The 21750-nt window shown below is 41.6% G+C and overlaps 2 protein-coding genes across 7 annotated transcripts in view; one reads left to right on the forward strand and one right to left on the reverse strand.

Moving 5' to 3' along the window:
- Positions 1-11066, reverse strand: part of ALPK2 (alpha kinase 2) — a 55043-nt gene extending 43977 nt beyond the window's left edge. Inside the window, exons 1-3 of the mRNA XM_030005283.1 lie at positions 10593-11066; positions 9963-9997; positions 8826-8879 (exon numbers count right to left, since the gene is read on the reverse strand). The gene's annotated coding sequence lies outside the window, so the exon portion shown is untranslated. The remainder of the gene's footprint in view (positions 1-8825; positions 8880-9962; positions 9998-10592) is intronic.
- A 96-nt stretch (positions 11067-11162) lies between these two features.
- The window catches only part of MALT1 (MALT1 paracaspase), a 41209-nt gene continuing 30621 nt past the window's right edge, over positions 11163-21750 (forward strand). For all 6 annotated transcript variants that reach the window (XM_030004609.2, XM_030004610.2, XM_030004611.2 and 3 more), the window contains exons 1-4: positions 11163-11373; positions 13243-13409; positions 19428-19549; positions 20671-20821. In XM_030004609.2, the coding sequence (XP_029860469.1) occupies positions 11213-11373; positions 13243-13409; positions 19428-19549; positions 20671-20821 (601 nt within the window). In that variant the 5' untranslated portion in view covers positions 11163-11212. The remainder of the gene's footprint in view (positions 11374-13242; positions 13410-19427; positions 19550-20670; positions 20822-21750) is intronic.

Raw genomic sequence — 21750 nt, forward strand, 5'->3', positions numbered from 1 at the left:
CAAGGGGCTTGCATGGCTTGCCTGGAATGTGCCTCTCAGGTAAAGAGCACAAAGAAGCTAGGTATATTTTCATTTCCTTCGGGCAAACCCTGCCACGGACACCTTTTCCACAGAGTTACCTGGGAGGTGAAAAGCAGGAAGAGAAGGTGGTTAACGGGAAGGATACTAGAAGGGACTATGCTAGGTTGTGTGACAGTTTGACTCCATGCACACAAAAAAGCACAGATGAACAACAGCAGATGGGGCAACCAGATCAGCACCCTCTCCCAGCATACAACATATAGGTGTGTTGTATGCAGGTGTGTATGTGCCTATGGAGTACATGTGCTCAGCCTCACTGGTTGGACTTGTGGGTATGGAGCTGCAGCAGCCTTCCTGTAAGGCTGCTGGCTCCGGCACCTCGTAACAGGCAACCTGGCTCAGCACAAGACCTCTGGAGTGTATGAGGAGAGAAGGGAGGGGGGGGGGAGGAGTTCAGTATTTTTGATATGAGAAGTAAGAACGGGTAGGAGGAGGAGGTAGTGAAAAGGCAGTAGAGAGGCAATATGTTTTGTCAATTTAGTCCTGGTGTAGCCAGGTGTAGCCTGGAAGTTGCCAGACACAGAAGATGACAAACCAGCTTTACAGTAGTGCAAGCCAGCCTGGTCACAGTGGCTTGGCTAGAGATGCTTTGCAGCATGAAGCTAAGAGTGGGAAACATGCACTGCTGTATACAGTGTCGCTGACATACAGAAGGTTTCTGGTTACTTTTTAGTGGGGCCTGTTGTGGTGGGACAAGGGGTAATGGTTTTAAACTAAAAGAAGGTATATTCAGACTAGATATAAGGAAGAAATGTTTTACGATGAGGGTGGTGAGGCATGGGAATGGGTTGCCCAGGGAGGTGGTAGATGCCCCATCCCTGGAAACATTCAAGGCCAGGTTGGATTGGGCTCAGAGCAACCTGATCTAGTTGAAGATGTCCCTGCTCATGGCAGAGGGGCTGGACTACATGACCTTTAAAGGTCCCCTCCAACCCAAACCATTTGGTGATTCAATGATTCTATGATTATCCACACAGGAGGTACAGGGCAGGAAGCTGGTATGCAGGCTTCCTCAGACTACCACCTTTGAGCCTGAGAAGCAGTCTAGTTCGAACTCCATTGTAATATGGGCTTCCCTGCTGAAGAGGACAAGAAGAGGACAATTAGTACATATTGGAGTGGTTTTAAATAATGTGGACACCTGTTGACTGGCCTTGGGCCAATACTCTACATTTGCTTCATGCAGGCCTTTGAACTACAATCTAGACCATGCGTGCAACAAGAGCCTGGAGAAAAAAGGCATTGGTTCCCATTATCTTCAGCCTTTCAGATCTCTGATCACGTTTTGCTTTCCATTTCAACTCTAAGAAATATAAATATTTAACAGAAAAAAAAAATGGAGCAGTAGAGAGTAATCTTTCCCTCATCCATTTTAGTACAGTGCCATGGAATTACCCCCCAGCATTCACCCATCTCCTCTTAAATATGTATTTGCCTAATATTGACAGTTGCATTCTTTCAAATCTGCTTTCATCTTTGCTTTTCAGAAGACCAGATGCCTGTTTCCTCTTTTTTGGAGGGTATAAGTAATTTTAAAAGCATGGCAATTTTCCCAGCTGAAAAGAGCCTTGGCAACATTTTTTTAATGCAGATTGACTCATGAATACTCTTTACTAAAGCACTTGTACTATACAGTTATTATTATCTTAGTTCAGCTGCATTTTGACATCAAGGGGAAAAGAGCTGTCAGATTTCTCGATATGAAAATTAGATTAGATTGCTGTGCATTCTGTCAGATCTGACAATGAGAATTAAAGCAAAATAATGTTCCATGAGGAAAACGGCAATAAACGCTGGTTTTCCACCCAAGATAAAGAGCCGTTATTTTTTTTTAAACCTGGGGAGAAAGTAGAAGATATTAGATAAAACCATAATTTCAATTATTGAATTTAGATAGAAATTGTAAAGAGAATTGTTAGCATAATACTCTCTCAGCTCCTCAAGAAAACTTGTGACAGAAGATGCATAATGAAATTCACTGAGGAAAGATGAATGGGAGGGAGATCATGATAATTTACCATCAGCTATTGACTAGTAACCTGAAAATATGCTAAATTCCTAATAAACTGAGTTTTGAACATTTGGTGAAAAGAAGACAAGAGAACATTTAAACGTATTAGAGTATTCTGGCTGCTTGTCTCAAGTCTTGCTCTGGAAACCAATGATGCTACTTGTTGAATCAGGTACTATCTAATGACAGGAGGACAGTGAAGAAGAGCCATGTAGGAGAAATTAACACCACCAGGTTTTAGCAGGTAATGGTAAGAAAGATGCCTATTTTGGTTCTCTAATGATCTGTAAACATATTTTCCATCTCTTACTGATCAGAACTGCGGCAATTGTTGGGGAATTTTTAGATACCCCTTGAGGCGAATTAAACATGCATTTGTGCTTAAATAAAAAAAAAAAAGAAAAATTTCTTGAACAATGCATTAGGCAGAGTCCTACCGCCGTAAGTGGTTCTACAAGCAATCTGCAAAGATCGCCATGAGCCCATTCCTAACATACGCTGGCACCAGCACCAATCCTGTGAGCAGCTGCATGGGCACCTCAGCCCAGCCATGGGTCCATCCCTCAGCCCAGCTCTGGTGCCCAAAGGTGGCCCCCGAACGCTCACATTGCAGGATGGCTAAAAGACAAAACTGGCTGTTTCTTATCTCACCACCAAGGGAAACTTCACTCCCTTACAGGGAGTAGTTGGTCTCTGGCATTCTGGCTTCCAGCCAGTTTAACCCCTCCCGCAGTTGGGCCTTCTTGCCCTCCATGACAGATCATTCCTCGGTCACAAATTACCACTGCTGAGCAGCTACAAATTGAATTTCCCCTTCACTATCCCTGGACATGATGGCTTCCCTTCTCCCTTTCCTCCACCCATCTCCCAGGTCTGCCTCCACTCCCACGAAGAAAACCGCACACGTATCACCAGGGTCTGATGTTGCCTAAGCTCAATGCCCTGGGAGCTAAGGACAAGGGAAAACAAAGCTGGCAGCAGTGTGAAAACAGTAACCTGAGATCTGTGGTTGCATATGATTTAGGAGAAATATAGAATCGATGAAAACCTGGAATAGTCAGATTAACAAGGCAGCAATAGGCAGTAAAGGCATTTGTAGATGCGTCATCAAAATCCTTTTATGGCAGGAAATAATCAAAGTGTTCGTGAAAAATTATCAGTTTCAAATAATATTATGCAAAAGAATGGCTGGAAAAAGCATCAAAATGGCTAAAACAATCACTCAATATTTCTCTAAGGAAAATATATAATAAAACAAATTCGAGTAAATTTTCAGGAAAAAAAATGCTTTTCTATTTAAAATTCATACTTTGTCATAATTCCATACAGGTTTGAAAAACTTACTCATAGTGAAAACGTTGTCTGAAATTCCGATTCTAAAATAATATTTTTATTGTTCAAACTTAAATTTTCATTAAAATGCCAACACTTTTCCCAATTTGAAACTTATTTCTAATATAAAAAATGTACAATATTTGATCATTTATTCCATTTTTTGAATGGAAATATTTTTGAAAAATTACACTTTATCATGGAAGGAACAATTTTTAAATGAGTTTAATTTTTAGTAATAGCCATTTTGCAGGTGGTTTTGGACCGGAAACCACTTCTAATGATTTCAAAAGGAGCTGTGGGCTTAATCCTAATGTCAGCAAAAAGTTTTTTAACTGACAAAAATATACAAATCTGATTAAACTTAAAAAGTGGCCATTAATTTTCCTCTCTTGCATCACGTTTTTTTCCACTTTATTTGGTTATAAATAGAAATCTTCCTTTGTAAGCAATTTTAAATTCACAGAAGCTATTTCTACAGAAAGCTTATGCATTTTACAAGTCCAGGAGAGAATTTGTGTCTTTCTGTGGGGTTCACGTCCTCTGGAGTCAGTGGAAAAAATTCCCTTTACCACCTCTCTAAAGTTTTTTTTCTCTTATTTACTATCTATTCATCACGTAATCTCTGTTCTCTGTACAGTCCTACTCAGCCCACACCCTTATTCAATAGGATTTATTCCTATCTTTCAGATGCACTTGCTCCTCCTCCCCTTTCACAGGACCTGTCAGTCTATACCCATGTATTGTCTCTCTCCTTATCATTACCATACAAGCCCGTTGGGACAGGGACCATTCTGTGTATTCACATGCTGCCTGGCACAATGGGCACCTGATCTATGCCTAAACCTTGTATAATACTGCAGTACAATTAACATATGTAAACATGTTTTGACAACCAAAGCATTGTCTAGGTACGTTAAAAGCTCCACATCAGTGCATAAATACCCCTGTGTGGCTGCACCTGTTCTGAAAATGACCCACTTTACACCCACATCAGTGCAAAAGAGTGGGAAAGAAGAACCTGCATTAGCCCACACCAAGGGTTATCTTAGCTAAACACACAGGAGGAATGAAACTGATAATCCCCCTATGTTTCATATTAAGAAATATCCTTCCATCAACTAATATTTTGGTCTCTTTATACCAAGTTGACACTGGGTCTGGGATACCTGAAAACAAAAGAAAAATGATAGCTACATAAATAATGGGTGTTTGTAATAGCCTTAGATCCCACAGACCATGTCTTCAGTAACTTATCTGCCATTTTCCACACTGGCAGGGCCACACAAAATCTGGCAGATCCCTTTTGCTTAACTGGTCAAGGATTAACTTTCATTGAACTTCTACATTTAAACCTACGTAGAAAAAGCACAATCTTTCTCCTTTGTATACATGCATATATGAGGAGGATGTAGATGCATGCATAATACAGTCTGCTCACCTATTCTTCTAACACTTCTCCATCAGACTCATCTTGCTTAGACAGTCAGTGGAGCATTTGCTTATGTGCTTCATTGTTTATTCTGAGATACTTGGTCTGAGACAACAAACTCCCCAAATGCCAGGAGAGTTTCCTACTATCACCTCCACTCCATAGGCTAAACTTTGGGATCTGGATTTGCCCTTTGGAAAAACAATTATCATCCCCTTGTCGTGGTTTAACCCCAGCCAGCAACTAAGCACCACGCAGCCGCTCACTCACTTCCCCCCTCACCCAGTAGGATGGGGGAGAAAATCGGGAAAAGAAAACTCGTGGGTTGAGATAAGTACGGTTTAATAGAACAGAAAAGAAGAAACTAATAATGATAATGATAACACTAATAAAATGACAACGACAATAATAAAAGGATTGGAATGTACAAATGATGCGCAGTGCAATTGCTCACCACCTGCCGATCAACACCCAGCTCGTCCCTGAGCGGCGATTCCCCCCGCCCCCACTCCCCCCAGTTCCTATACTAGATGTGGTGTCACATGGTATGGAATACCCAGTTTGGGTCAGGTGCCCTGGCTGTGTCCTGTGCCAACTTCTTGTGCCACCCTCCAGCTTTCTCGCTGGCTGGGCTTGAGAAGCTGAAAAATCCTTGACTTTAGACTAAACACTACTGAGCAACAACTGAAAACATCAGTGTTATCAACATTCTTCGCATACTGAACTCAAAACATAGCACCGTACCAGCTACTAGGAAGACAATTAACTATCCCAGCTGAAACCAGGACATCCCTAGACTATCCTACTAAACTTTAGATTTATCAATAGCTCCCTCTCCACTTGCCAGGGTACACTATATACCTTTTCATACATCCCTTTATAGAGATCTTGTATCAGTAGGTAGCATAACCACAAAGCTAGCTGGTCGATATAATTAGACTTCATTTAAGATAAACATGAAAAATCTCCAAACCAAAACACTAATAACCACAAAACCTTTCTTTATGATGAACAGAGATGGTCATATACAACGCAGATCCAACCAGAAAGCTAGCTGGTACAGACAGCAGGATGTTATTATATTGACTGAAGGGAGAGAAAGCAGCAAAAGCAGAACAGAAACAACAAAAAAAGCAGAAAGGAATCTCCACTAACCACACAATCCCAAGAAAAATCTAAAAGGGGCAGTGTCTAAAAGGTAGGACTAGGCAGAACTTCCCACACCTGGGACTGTATCCATGCCCGTGCCTCACGCTGGCATCGTGGTGGAATGAGTGCTGCATACACACTATTCCTCCCTTACTCTGTATTTGGCACAGACAGAAAACACAACACGTGGGATATAACAGAGTCCTGCTGCAGCCTGGCCCGGTTCTCGCTCTGCATGATCAAGTACTGAGGCAGTACTGAGGAACGCAAAGGTGCTTTACTCCAGACAAAGTGAAGTGCTGGCCACAAGAAGGCTTGTATATGTGATTATTGATTTCTACAGTGCTCAGGGAAACAGGACTTTATATGCATTTCTGTCAATAAATATGACTGTACTGTTTACGATTAGGCATACCACAGTCACAGCGATTCCTACCATATGTATATGAGAAGTGAAAGAGTAACACTCACTGCAATAGATTTGCATAGCACATAACTTGCAGTAGCAAATGTAGCTTAACATGAAATATTATTGCTAACAAAGCTTGTGTTTTTATGACCCTGACTCTTTGGTTACTTGCGTTTTTATGACTCAGATTCTTGGTTTGCAGAGATACAAAGACATCACTGGCCTAATCACTCAAATAACCTCACAGATCCTTTCCAGAATGACCAACTATGGCACTGTATGTATAATACACATCCTGTCATCCCGTTGCCTGTGAAATCTTAGTGTCCCACTTAAATGCAGTTATGTTCCAAGGTTAATGCTAATTCCCTTTCCATTCTCCCTGGAAATATTTCTCAAATACGTCTGAATTTTTTTGCAAAGATTTTGCATATGATTTGTACAGCTGCAACATTCCTCTAAGAAATCAATAGCCGTAATTCCATCCACTCCCTGTTCCCAGCCTCCCAACTGTTTTGCGTTTGGGAATGCACACATTTTTTCACTTCCTCACCCAGGGCATCTCTCAACACAGATTTTCTATTTTGTAGCAAATTCCGTAAGTTTAGCATTTTTCTTCTTCCAAAACAAAACAAAACAAAACATAGACTTTTCCTGTTATGCAATAAACACAGACATTACATAGCAATGTAGACTTCTTAAAAGAGCTATTATATTCCCTGTATGGAAATACAAACAATATATTTATATTTACAATTGGAAACATACAACTGTTTTTTGCAAAAAGGTTGCTGTCCATGTTTTGCCATATTTAAATGCTTATTTTCATGTTCTCTTTTCCTTTAACAGAAATCAAAGCTTTTACTAAAAATTTTCCTTTAAAAGTTTCATCAATATTGGCATGCTTCTGTGAATATTTTTTCTCCCGTGCATCCATAAATACTGACAGAATCAAATTCCACATGAAATTTCCAATCTGCTTTCCTCCACTCCTAGCCTATACAAGCTTTCCAAAACGATTGTGCCAGACAGACATAAAAACATTTTCTAAAAGTGTTGTGACCATGCCTACATTCTTAAATGTTGTTACCTTGTAAAAGTTAAAACCTCCAAGACAACAGAAACTGGAATTCTAGAATTCAATTATAACTTTGTGAACTCTATTCATGATAGGGCTATAGTAAGTATTTATACAGCAGTTTGATTACTATAGAGTCTAACATTTGATGGGGTAAGAGTAGTGAGAACCCATGCACGCAAGGATTTATAAAGACTGCATTTACTATTTTTTTCTGTATCTCTCAGTAGTTCTGCCTGACTCAGCTCTGTCTGGAATCCCTAATGCTGGAACACAAACAATAACTATAACCATATTATTCTTCTATAAATCCTTCAAGACACTGCAGTCAAACCAAACATTTAGAGCAGCATTCCTGTCAAAGAGCGTGTAATGTCAGAAATCAAACTAGCAAAATACTGTGTTATCTAAACCAATTATCATATATCTATTGTATTAACAAGGTTTGGACAAGCAAAACATCAGTGAAGTTTTGGCTGTTCAAAAAGCAGATGTCTGGAAAATATGTCCTTGCCAAATATACTGTGATATATCGTGTTTCTTCAACTTCTGACATCTGAGGCTTTTTGACAACTTTTATTATTAGTGTACTACTCATTGTAAACAGCACCATGGTATAAAGAAAACACCACATAATTCACTGGCTAAATATAAGAAGAATAAATGACTGGTTCTGCATATCTCTAACAAAGACATGAATATAGAGTAATTAAAATAAACAATCACAGTGCAACTCTTAACACTGATCTGTCTTAATCTATTTTTAACATTTGTCAAGCATCTGACACTGTTGGCGTAAGCAATTCATGCAGCCTGATAATCATCTACATGCTACCAAGTGACCAGATTTTTTGTCAGGAACGGACGAAATTTTTACCTAATGAGTATTAGGCCATGCAATATATATTTAGAAAGAATAAAATGCGTATTTCGGGATACCTAGTATCACTTACACATTCTTTAGAGAAGAAAGCTAGCTTTCATATGATTTTTGTAATTTTGTTTGTCTTGCTGAAACTCGGTGGAAAGAGTACCAGAGTGTAATTTCAGAAACATTTAGCAGAATTCTAAATGCACCACGTTTAAAAAAAAATAATCAAGATGAGCAAAAATTACCATACTTCAGCAGAAGCAAATAACAAATCATATTTTCTGTTCAATAACAGTATAAATCACTCTACTCATGTAGTGCCTTAAGAATAAAATAACTTGCTCCTCTTTGTTTATTTATCTTTTATGATACACATTCTATTTGCACACAGGAGAAAAAAGTACAGAAGTAGTTTAAGAAGTATAAACAATTTGACTTCTCAAATCATAAACGTGCACTTACCCTTGAGTGCTCTTTCCTTAACTTCTAGAAGTGGGCCAGGCCTGTGGTTTGACTCTGTGTTACAAGACAAAAGACATTTAATTTACGCATGTTGTTTCAGAGCCGAGAAGCTAGCTGAAAGCTTCAGTCTTGTTTTGCTAGTGTGACCTTAGCATAGCAAGTCCGATCACAGAACAGTTTGACTTTTAAGAGAGACTATTTCGTTACATGCAGCAGATGGCTCTTCCTGGGAACACCTCAGCCAGAGCGAGCGGGAGAGAGAGCGAGCGTTGGCAGTGATGACAGGGTACATCCTACTTCCATGGAAGTCCAAGGGAATTTCCTCATGGCCTTGAGAGAGGAAGTGTTGGCCTTAGCTTTTCATAATAAAGCACTGGGTTGTTTTTAAAGCACATGCTTAAGCGTGCTTAACTGCTTTGCTAGGCACATTGGGAATTTCTTACTTGCTTGAAGTTAAGCACACAAAAGTTCTGCCGAACATGAGAAAACCTGCAATCCCTAAAAAGTAGGTTGAGGACACCAAAGGTGGATAGTGAACTTTTAACAATCACTACGTAAAAAATTCACCTAACAATTCACATTCCTCAAAGGCAAATAAGTGAATCCTGAAGTAAGAAAGTATTCCCACTCCTGTTACCCAAGAAGCCAAGTCTCACACAGGAGGAACTTGAATGAATTGCACAAACTGCTCTGAGCTCAAGGGATCTAGAAAAGGCTGAAAAGCAGGTTTTGTGCAAATTTTTTTCTTGAGCATTTTGCTGAAAGCGCAGCTAAAAATGGTTATGAGATACTACCGTGCTAAATACTTCTTGCTCCCAGCGTTATCTAGACCCAGATAGGAAACTGGTGTGTCCAGCAATAAATATACAACCACCCTCGTTCAGGAATAGCAGCAGGGATATCTATGTTTTATATAATAGCCCAATAGTCAAAATAATCCCCAAAGAAATGAGAGACCAGGATTTAAAACCATATTCAACCTGAGGTAATTTAACTGTTTGACATTGTAGGAAGACACCCAACAAGCACAGACCATAGGCTGAGGTAAGTGAAAGGCACCTGCCTGATTCTCTAAGTTAAATCATACACAGCTGTGGATAACTACATATCATCAGGAAGTCAAAGTCACTGTCTTACCTGTATCCATTTTGCCATGCAGATTGGTTTTGCACCTAAATTAGGAGAAATAACCTATTGGTTAATGATACAGGAAAAAGCCACTCAATGCAATTTCTTCAAGTTAAGACTAACTAAATGGCTTGGTTTTTTTAGAGATTCTGGACCCACAGATGTCCGGAGAGATACTGTACTGTCATCTGCTCTGCAAGCAGATGTGGAAAGCCTGTTTTGACTAGTGCAATACAACACATAAGACAACACTCTACTGAACAGCAATGCTTATAGTTTGGTCTCAGTGCTGTGCTACTGTAGCCACCTGACTTCCAGCTTGCTTACTGGGAAGGTGCGGCAAGCTTGCAGTCACACAAAAAAATACTTCAGAAATACAGGCAGCCACATTTGAATGATTGGATCAGAGATTAAAAATGTTAGTAAAATTACTTTCTAAGGCACTTTCAGTCCACTTTGAGCAAGCTGTAATTCCAGAGAGATGGGAATTCCCCTTAGATCATGGCCACGCTCTTCTGTCCATTAACAGTGATGGAGAGCATTCAAGGAAACATCTCTCCTTGGGAGACTCTTCCCGAGCAGTACCTCCTCTGCCTTGCTAAAAGACACATAAGATGCCTGACCCCTTAAGCTGGGCACCTGCTTGTCTGGGAACTGACAGGAGACTGCAGGGAAAATATGTGTCACAGAGAAGAGTCCACAGCTGTGTCAGCTGCCGTTAGCTAAAGCTGGTTCTCCTCAAAGCGAGACCCCTGTCCCCAGCGTTGTGCGATTTTTGCCCGGTTTACCCGCCTGCCAGACTACTCTCCCTCTCACAGGAGAGCTGCTCTCCGGCCACGTCTGGCCTTCTCAGCGCCAGACGCCCACGCTGGCAGCAGGTCTCTGCCTCAAAAAGTCAGACGCTCAAACTCTCCCATTTCAAAACGGGTAAAACAAAACCCCGACCGGTTCCCTCACGCCGTCAGCAGCGCCAGACCGCGCACTCCCGAGCCGAGGGAAGACCTTCCCCTTCCGAAGGGCCACAGGCCTCCCGGGCACGGACATGGCCGAGGGTTCCCTCAGGGAAGGGCGCGAAGCCAAGCCGCGCGCGAGGGCAGCAGGCCCGCCGCGCCTGAGCCGAGGCCCGCCGTGCCTGAGGCGAGGCCCGCCGCACCTTTCCGCGCCGCCCTGTGCGGCTGCGCTCGGCGCGTCCTTCCGGGCCGGAGCACCGCCCCGGGCGGGCCGTGGCTCCCAGTCGCTGGAGAGGCAGGAGGGCGGCGATGTCGGAGCCGGTGCGGAGCACGCCGGGGTCCCTGCCCCTCAGCCGCCTGGCGGAGCCGCTGCTCCGGAGGCTCAGCGAGCTGCTGGACCGGGCAGCGCCCGGCAAGGGCTGGCGGGACCTGGCGCAGCGAGCGGGGAGCCGCGGCAGGGTCCGGCTGAGGTGAGGGCGGCCTGCAGGAACGGGCGGGGAACGCGGCAGCCGGCGCGGGAGGCTGGGGAGCGGCCCGCGGCCCTGGGCTGCGCGGGGGGCGGGAGGGGGCTTCGGCGGGAGCCTCGGCCGGGGTGGGGGAGCTGGTGGGGGCCGGCTGCTGCGGCGGGGAAGCCGCGGGGCTCAGGTGGCGCAGCCCCGGGCGGAGCGGCCGGGCGTCTCGGCAGAGCGAAGGCTGAGGCCGTGGTGCCGCCGCGGGGTCGGGGGCTGGGGAGGTGCCGGCCCCAGGGTCCCTCCTGGAGCCGCCTTCCCTGAGGCCGCGCTCTAGCGCGCCCGTTGCTGAGAGTGCACGGGATCGTGAGCGACGCGGCCGACGAGTGGTATCGGTCTCGAAGTCAGCGGAGGGGCAGCGAGGGTAAAGCAGGTGTGGGTTCGTCTTTGCTTGCCAGCTCCTCTATAAGTTTCTACTCGAGCGAAGAACAGCAGCTGAATGCTGCAGTTGTTTCGTTGCTGCCTCTGCCTGAGTTGCCCAGCTTGTGGTGGCTGTACCGTCCCTCTCCGCAAACCCATACCTCATTCATACAAAGGAAGGGAGCATCCCCTAACCGAAGCTGGAGCAGGTAGGATTGAGGACGTGTAGGCCACCTCTAGGAGATGTTTGCTTAGTCTCGCGTGAGGGCTTCCAGCGGAGAAGTAACAAGGTGCAAGCAGTGTGGTTTTTTGCTTTGCCACCTTTGTGGTTGGAAGGCATCCCCTTGTACCTCACCTGACTCTCCTCAGCGTAGATGCAGCCAACTGCTTGCCCTAGACAGGGAACACGGAAAATGTTTGTTGGCTGTTCCCTGTAGCTCCTCTTGCCTATATTAGGGTAAACGCATTCATTTTCTTCAACTGTTTCTTCCTAGGTCACATTCTCTAGATCGCTTCCTGATCATTTTACTTCCTGTGGCTTTTCAAGATTTTGTTTAGAGGGTAATATCTCAGAAAAATGAGGCATTTCAAGTGCAGCGCTGAATGTATGTTATGAAGATGTGTCCTTTCTCTATTATGACTGTATTACTATAGGGAAACAGAACCTGAGGGCTACAGTGTGACCCCTCTGTAGGGCCTGTTGCTATGTTTGTCTCTCTGTATCACCCAGTAAAATACTACGAAAGTCTACGTGGTAAGCGAAAATATCTTGCCTCCAGGTTTGCATGGCACTGTGATTTAATGAAAGAAACACCGATGAATCTTTTTAGTGGGAATACATCAACTTGTGTTCCCTTTCCATAGCTGTATTCATTTCCTTATTATCTGTGTTATTTTAATCTGCTGTGATTGAAAGTGCATGAAGACTTAACACCAAAATTTAAAACTATGCATGTTAATACCTTGAGATGAACTTACTGGAGCAGTTAACTGCACTGTAGCAGCAGATGTGTGTATCAGTTAAGCTGCAGCAGTCACTTGTTTTAACAACTACTCTGAAAATCAAAGTCTTCCTGGACTTTCAAGTTAGATTCTGACTCACTCTTTACTGCTTCTGAATTAGGTACATGAAAATGAAAGATGCTGTACTTGTTTTTCTGCTGAGACTTTAAAAAGTAAAAATTAGCGGATTTCTTAATACATTTGGTCAGAATTGTTAGGTACAAGCATCTCTTGTTTTCTAGCATGCAAGTCACTATTACCACTTTCTATCTGTGGAGGTGTCACTGTATAACCTCAGAACTCCTGAAACTTGAAGAAAATACTGCAAATATGTCCAAACCAGCTAGGAATTTCTCATCTCTATTTTTTTGTTTTAATCTGTTTGCTGACAAGTGATTTTTAATTCTGCTCCTTTCTGAGGAAAGAGTACTAAGGTCTATGCCATATCTTTCTCATATTATTTTGTAGCCCTCTGGATTTAGAACAGTGTTCCCTCAAAGTGCTGGAGCCAGAAGGAAGTCCCAGCTGGAGTCTCCTGAAACTACTGGGAGATCGCGGTTGCACTGTGGTGGAGCTTGTGGAGTTCTTGCAGGCCCTGGAGCATACGGAGGCTCTCCAGTGTCTCAGCCATTCAGGTCAGTTCTGGTTTGTGCTTTCACTGCACCTGTGTATTTTACACTGGGAACACTGAAGTATTCATTTTCTTCAATAAGTAAAAACATCTTTAGTGTTTGAATTCTAGTAATTGGTATTCGTATGATGATTACCATAGTAATTGGCTCATATGATTTGGAGATTAAAAGTAAGCCAAGTAGATAAGCAGGCTTAATGCAGTATTGTTGTAGACTTGGACTTGGCTGCATGGATATGACAGGTGCTGTCATTCCCTCTGCTGATTTGGATTCTCTATCAAGCTATGCCTTTGGGAGATGCTTATAGAACTGAAACGGTTGAGTTAGAAAGACAAGTAGTGTTGCCAGCCACCTGTCCAGGCTACAGGTTTCATTAACTGCATTTCATAGCTTACCCTAATTGAAGGGGAAGGGTCCAATTAGTGCCAATTGTGGTCCATATTGGATGCAGTCCGACTTACTAACTGGACAGAAGAACAGACTAACTTAGGATAGAACTAGATGATTTTCTACTAACATGTTCAGCTTGCTTCTTCACAAAAAGTCTAGGAAGTGGGGCAGTGCAAAGGGAATGCATGCGTAAGACCATGTAGACCAAGTGCTTCTTGCTATAGTACAAAACCAGGGCCCTTTTTTATGTCCTCCTCCTTCAGGATGTGAAATTCAGCCTACTAAGAAGTTACAAAAGCTTCTCTTCAGAGCGGGAAGTGGAAATGAGACTAGCAAGCTTCTTTCCGTACTGATAGCTGTCCTATTCTTTGGACAGTGTGAAAAAAAAAAAGTGGGCTGAGAACCATTGTTAGGACAAGCTTGGAATTTTTCAAGTAAACTACAGTAATGCTTTGCAGCTGTTTCATCTAGTTGAGGCTGCTGCTTCTTACTGTACTAGGAGGACCACATCGTGTTGAATGAGGTGTGATTGAGTTACGCAATAGCTGAAGTATACCACTGTAGGCTTGGCGAGGAGAGGGGAATTGGTGTTATATCAGTGTGAGTGGATTGCGCTTATAGGGGCAAGAGTTGAGGTGGAGGCATAGGCGGTAGTATGCTGTCCTGCACTATGAATGCTTGTTCCTTTCTATTGTTCTCCATATGGTGGTTACTTGGGGAGTATTGAAAACAAGAATGGTCCTGGTTCACATTTGTGCTGCAGAGTGCCTGCACTGAGCCAAAGTGTTGTGCTTGCTTGATCTCCGATCATCTCGAGTATCACCACTGTTGAAATGAGCGTTTGTGTGTGGCTCGCTGTCAGTCAGGTTACATTTTGAAATATGTAATGAAGACTAAATCCTGGGTAAAACAGGAACTTGCTACATAGCAGAATTGTGAGATAGTGGTATCGATTAGGGAACTGGATAGATAGCTTATATATCCTTGTATTGAGCAGAACAAGCCAATAAGTAGACTTTTGTCAAGACCCCTTGGAACTGCAGAGGTGGTCTTGTTATAAATGAGTCTCTTGCAGAACAGTATGATCTGTGATAGAAAGGTTTCAGCGTCCTCTAAGGAGGCCTGGGTATCATAGAGACTGAGAAACTGGAACCAAGAGAAACCAAAGTGAAGAGTATTTGAAGAAAGTTTAAGTCAAAAAGAATTTTAAACTATTTAAAAAGAAGTGGTAGGCCTTGATATTTGCAGTGAGTTTATTTAAATGTTCAGGGGTGGTTGATACTTGAAGTCAAAGTACAAATTCCTAACTGCCCATTTGTTCTCATACACCAAAAAGAGCTTAAGTGTTGCTCAAGTTCCTTTAGGAATTGGATTGTTTAATGTAAGACCTCTATAGCTGTCATCCTGGTTTGTTAGACTGTTTTCTATCAGCTTAGTTGATGTAGTTAAAAAAGACACAAACCTTTGTGAGCCTATGAGTGTACTGGTTAATGGGCGTACAGTTCTGATGGTGCTTAGTGGTCTGTTTTGGCAGTGATACTACTTCAGGACCTTTATGGCAGAGATCTATTGTTGCAAGTTGGGACGTTGCTTTGTTTGCAGCAATATAAAGGATCTCTCGGAGAATCATGGACTCCAAGAATCAAGTTCCAGACCTTGTTTGTATCTCAGGGTTTAGAGACTTGCCTGTCACATTGGATTAACTCCATGAAAGATCTTCTTCCTATAAAGACACAAAATAGTAGTAATAATAGTAATAATGACTTTAAAACTTCTCCTTTTTGGTCGTGAGAAAGCCTAGGCATCTTGTTCCTTGCGTCATCTCTCTATTTCTTTTCTTCCCTTTTTTTTATTTTGTCATGTTGTGAACTTGCTGGAAATGAATGAAATGCAAAGAGCTTTCTCCCAGGCTAAGAAGGAGAAAAGGCTTAATAAGCGATTTGTGGTATTACAGTCTAGTCCTTGTGCAACCTCGCTGACTCGTGGCAATTGAAACAAGAGCAAAGAGGTGTTTTGCCTCTCCAGGCAGGTCTCTTACTGCAGCAGTTTAGGCACTTCAATCTGAATGTGAGTAATTGAGGCCGAGTTTCCAGAAATGACTGAAAATGTTTACCAGTGTGTAAGCTAAGAACGTAACAGTTGGATTGTAGTTAAGATTATAAGTACTTTATTTGCACTGCATGTTTCAAAGTCTGGTAACCATAAATGTCAGTTTGCCATCCTCAATGGTAAAACTTTCCTTTTTCCAAGGAAAATTGAAGAAGTATTTGTGTATTTTTGTAATCATTCAGAAAATTGAGCCAGAAGGTTTTCTTTTTGAACCATTAAATTCTGTGATGCTTGCAGGAAGTAGCTGTGTAGTGTTGAATGAATCGCAGGAAAATAAATGGAACTGTGAAGAAATTATGAATCAGATTTCTGAGAACTTGTTTGTAATGCTTCCAAGGAGTGCAAAATACTAATCTTCAGAGAATTTGTTTTTCTCAACTACTTTCTTAAGAGATGTTAGTGATGCAAATCAGGAGAGATTTAAAAAAAAAAATAAATAAGTGAAAGTCTTTGGAAAGACCAAGTCTTCTTAATTTTTCTGTCCTTTAAATTGAAATAATATAATTCCTGTTTGTCTTGGTGTCCTAGTTTCAGCTGGGATAGAGTTAACTGTCTTCCTAGTAGCTGGTAGGGTGCTATGTTTTGGGTTCAGTATGTGAAGAATGTTGATAACACTGATGTTTTCAGTTGTTGCTAGTAGTGTTTAGACTAATGTCAAGGATTTTTCAGCTTCTCATGCCCAGCCAGCGAGAAAGCTGGAGGGGCACAAGAAGTTGGCACAGGACACAGCCAGGGCACCTGACCCAAACTGGCCAACAGGGTATTCCATACCATGGGATGTCCCATCCAGTATAGGAACTGGGAAGTGGGGGCGGGGAATCGCCGCTCGGGGACTTGCTGGGTGCCGGTCAGCAGGTGGTGAGCAATTACACTGCGCATCATTTGTACATTCCAATCCTTTCATTATTGTCGTTGTCATTTTATTAGTGTTATCATTATCATTATTAGTTTCTTCTTTTCTGTTCTATTAAACTGTTCTTATCTCAACCCGTGGGTTTTGCTTCTTTTTCCCGATTTTCTCCCCCATCCCACTGGGTGGGGGGGGGAGTGAGTGAGCGGCGGCGTGGTGCTTAGTTGCTGGCTGGGGTTAAACCACGACACTTGGTTAATGTTAGGTGATTGTGATGCTGGAAAACTGTACTTAACACACTCCACTTAACTATGAAAAACAGCAGAGGAAGTCTTAAATGAGGAACTGAGGTAGTGATATTCAGGGCTAGGGTATAAAGGGAAGTTATTTTAGAGAAAGAAAGGTAGGGAATTTTCAAGTCCTGTAGCTACTTTGGAGTAGCTGCCTGTGTGATCAACTATTTCAGAATAAGACTGTGTGTGGAGGAAGTTAATATAGCTCACTTCCCTGCTAGACAAAGATTATGTGATTTCCAAATGTCGTATATCTCTGTTTCAGTCTGTTGGCCACATGGGTTTCTGCTCAGTTTTCAGCCCATTTATCAAATTGTTATGGTTTCTTTCCTCAAACATTCTCTGTTAGGAAAAAGTTCTGATGTGCGGCTAAACTGTTATTCATGAGGCGGGGTGGGGGGGAAGCAGACAAAAAGAAAACTCCTGGCAGAGTGTAATAAGAAGGCTTGTAGCAAATGATAATCTTGAGTCTTGTACCGGGATATTTGTGATCTCTTTGCAGCTAATTTTTTTTACACAGTGTCTGGTTTACTCTATACTGTTCTGTAAGATTATTCCCCCAGCAATCTGGTTTACTGCTTCTGTACCAGACTACACTTTCAGCTTCTGCAATGTGTTTTCATTAAGCTGTAAAGAAGAAACTACGTTCTCCCAAAACAGGGAAATTAGACTGACTCTAAAAAAAAAAAAAAAAAAAAGAAATTTTTAGTATGTATAACTATTCTGTATCTGATTGTTCATTTCTGAGAGTATTGAAAAGGTGATGAGGTGCCTCTGTACCATTCACTATTTCTGTGCTTTTTCTGTAACTAGTTGTACTGGCCGTAGCTAGGATAGAATTAATTTTCTTCATAGCAGCTCATATGGCGCTGTGTTTTAGATTTTTGACCAAATCAGTACTGATAACACACCAATGTTCTAGCTCTTGCTGAACAGTGTTTGCACAGCATCAAAGCCTTCTCCGTTTCTCGCTCTGCCACCCCAGTGGATAGATAAGGAGTGTGCAATAGGCTGGGAGGGGACACAATTGGACAGATGACCCAAACTAACCAAAGAGATATTCCCTACCATGTAACATCATTCTCAGCAATAAAATGGAAAAGAGGGAGTTTTGGAGGGCCTAGTCATCTTTTGCTTAGGAGCTGGCTGGACATCGGTCGGTCTACCGACAGGATGTGGTGAGTGATTGCCTTTGTGTCACTTGTTTTGTTTTCTTCCCTATTCTTCCACTTATCCTTCACTTATTAAACAATTATTATTATTGTTTGTTTGTTAGTTTTATTTTGACCTCCAAGTTTTCTTGTTTTTATTCTTACTTTCCCTCTTCCCCCATCCCACTGGGGGTAAGGGACTGTGTGGTGCTTATCTGCCCACTGGGGTTAACCCACAACACTAGTATTGTCACAACTAGTCATTAATGTGTAGTATTGCTTGTGGTCCCACAGTGGTTGTTATATGCATTTTACCATCCATAGCAAATAATGCTTTAAACTAATGATTTTTTTGATGGCTTATCAGCTCAGTGTTGCTGAACACCTTGGTCATAGGTCCATGTATTTTTTGACAGCAATGTGAGGTTAAACTTTCTGTTCTGCAGTTGACTTCTCCCCCTGCTCCTCTTCTTCTGATGACCTTGGTTATACCAGTGGATCTGTTTTTGGGGTCATGCTGTAACAAGATCTCTGGAATGATCTAGGTTAAGAAAATAACTGGATCATATCAGACTGGTGTCAGAATTTCACACATGCTATTTCCTGGCAGTTAAAATTTGACATGGAAAGTTTTACCTTGCATATTGGGAAAAGAAAACCCTGGCCCTGCATTCTACAGGAGTCGAAGGCATAAAGCTGAAACCAATGTTTCAGCTAATAAGGTTGATGAGGAATAGTAGAAAAATGCACTATGTTGTAGTTGACTCTTACTGTTTTGATCCATCCCTCAGGCTGTGCCTAATCTTAAGCTGAAGATTAACAGCTGAAAGAAATTGTTGGGAATGAGCAAACACTTAAAACTGGGAATACCTTTCCTAGAAGGGTTCTGTGATGCCATTGGAAGTATTATTTGCTTTAGTGAGAAGAGAGCAAGAGGGATGGAAGTATCCAAAAATTAAAATGTCTGAATGATCTACTTTGAATCTGCGATATACTCTGTAGAGTACTGATCAATTTGAGCATGGATTTTGTGTAATGGAAGACAATTTTGAATGTCTTAAAGTCATATAACTAATTGGAACTGTGCGTATATACAGTACAAACAAATTATTTTGAAGTACACTTAATAACGGAAACTTTCTTTGCTCAAAGGACAATTTAAATGCAAATTTAAATTGTGGAACTGTATTTCTTAATAACTTTCCTATGTGTAAATTCTTTTTTAAAGGTATAAAGATTGTTGTACAGCCAGATTCTCAAGCAGTGCTCTCTGGTCAGGTCGTCAAGCTATGTTGTTGGGCAACAGGACACCCATTTGTGCATTACCAGTGGTTCAAGCAGGAAAAAGAGGTAGTAGTTGATACAGAATATAGGTGTTTTAAATGCTGAAAATAATAGGTAATGATTTTGATATGATTTTTTTTTTAAGACTGTTACTCTTATTTACAGTGAGAGGAGCTTGCTATGTATACTAATAAAAATAGGGCTTTAAGAAATGCTGCATAATGACCCTATCAATGTGCTAAAACAATAAGGTGGTTCCTTAGATGACTTAATCCTTGGAGGCTAATCTTGGAATGTGACAGTAAGGAAACTGTAAGTTTAGTTGTCTCTCATCCTACCAAGAAGTTTAACACAGGCCACTGAGAAACTGCCACAGTGGAACAAATGCCAATCACTGTTGGGTTGGACAGATGGAAACTGGTTTCCTGAGAATGAACAGTTGAAGGCCTGAATTCAGTGGTGCCACAGGCTTCTCCAGTAAAATACTGGAATGCATGTGAGCTGGTATCTCTGGAATTTGAATGGCAGCACTTAACGCCCGTATTTCTGGTACTGGTTATCTTTCTAGAAGATGAATGCACTTTTTTCTTAATGTTATTTTATTGTAAGTACTATTTTTAAAAATACAGTAAGTTTATGGTATTTTAATTGCTGTTAGGACTGAAATTTTTAACTCATTTCCTATACCTTTCTAAAAGTTTATCTAGATCATCCAAAACGTGGCTTAAAAAATATGATTACAGTAATTTCCTGTTCATTGCAGTTAAAATATAAATGTAGCAAAAAATTATTTTTCTGTGAAGGAATACTACAATTTCCTGGTCATAGTTAAGGCCAGGACTTAAGACTAGAGCTGAATGTAATACACATGCTGGTTGGAGTAGTGCTTAAGAAATTATTCCAAGTTATTTGTGGAAAAAGGTAAAAATTACTAATTTCAGGAAGAGCTTTTCAACTGGCTTAAAAGCTCAGAATTGTCGTAAATAGAGGCATATGAATTATTCTTGGAAGAAAGCCTCTCTGAGCTACTAAATACATAGAACAAGACTTTCTCATCCAAAAGTTTCAAGTAAATGAAGGAGTTGAGGCTGGTGTTACAGACATTGAAATAAATATTCTAATATTTGATCCTGGTTTAGATTAAGTCATTCTAAATTTAAATATTTCTTGGTTCACCTGTGATTCAGGTTCCCCATGGTAATTCTCCAGAGCTGGTTTTGAATCCAGTGAATGTAAACGATTCTGGCTTTTACATCTGTCGAGTGAACAGTGAATCTTCTTTTGTGTTCAGTCGGTGGGCACGACTTGAAGTTTGTGATCTCCAGGGTACATCTCATGGTGAGTGGCAAAAACATTGTCTTCTGAAAGTCTGTCTTCCCACTTGTAGAGGAACTTGGGTCCCTGTTGCTGTCTTGGACAGATATGAAAGAGGGCTGATGAAAAATGTGGTATCCAGTCATTGGGCTCTTGTGCTGGTCACAAAAACAGAAGAGAAATGAAGTTCCACAGTGGTGGATAAGAATAGATAGATGGAAGACATACACAGTCTCAGATCCTTTTAATTCTTAGAGAGTTCTTGGACCAAAAAAGCAGTTCTTTAACTCTCTTGTTGTTTACTTGTTTATCTCTTGTAACTTGCTAGTGACTGGACACACAAAGTCTATTCTGAATGTCTGCCCCATGGGCTCTGGCCTAATAGTCAGGACTATTTGTTTCCCCTTTATCTGTGTGCTGGCGGTCTGAGAAGAGAGGTACTTGAGTAAAGGAGAATCTAATGAGGTTCTCTGCCTTCCTAGAAAGAAGTCCTACCTTACCTAGAAGGTCAAAACAGTAAACTACAGAAGAGCACATGCGTGCTGGAGGCCTGGACACGTTAGAAAACCTGTGGAATGGAAAGAGGGTTAACTGCACTCTGAGGAAACAGGACTGAGGTCTGGAATAAGGTTTGGCAGGGAGCAAAGTGATAGATTTCCCTTCCAGTCACTTTTTCAGATCATAATACGCTATCACAATCTTAGACATGTACCAATCAGGAAAGATAAATTGGTCAAAGCCCAGCACATTCATTCTTTGCCAGAACATCTGGGGAAAAGAGAAGCTGGTGCTCCATGGATATGTATGTTGCAGAATATGTTTGCTAATGCAATCTTTTCAACTTCATATAATCAACTCACATAGCAGTGAAGACGACATGCCAATAATTTACTGAAGTAAACCTATGAGAGGAAGAAACGCATGAGTTAAACTGAGTCTTTTTGGTGTGAATT

The sequence above is a fragment of the Aquila chrysaetos genome, chromosome Z (genome assembly GCF_900496995.4).
Source record: "Aquila chrysaetos chrysaetos chromosome Z, bAquChr1.4, whole genome shotgun sequence".
NCBI classification, from domain to species: Eukaryota; Metazoa; Chordata; class Aves; order Accipitriformes; family Accipitridae; genus Aquila; species Aquila chrysaetos.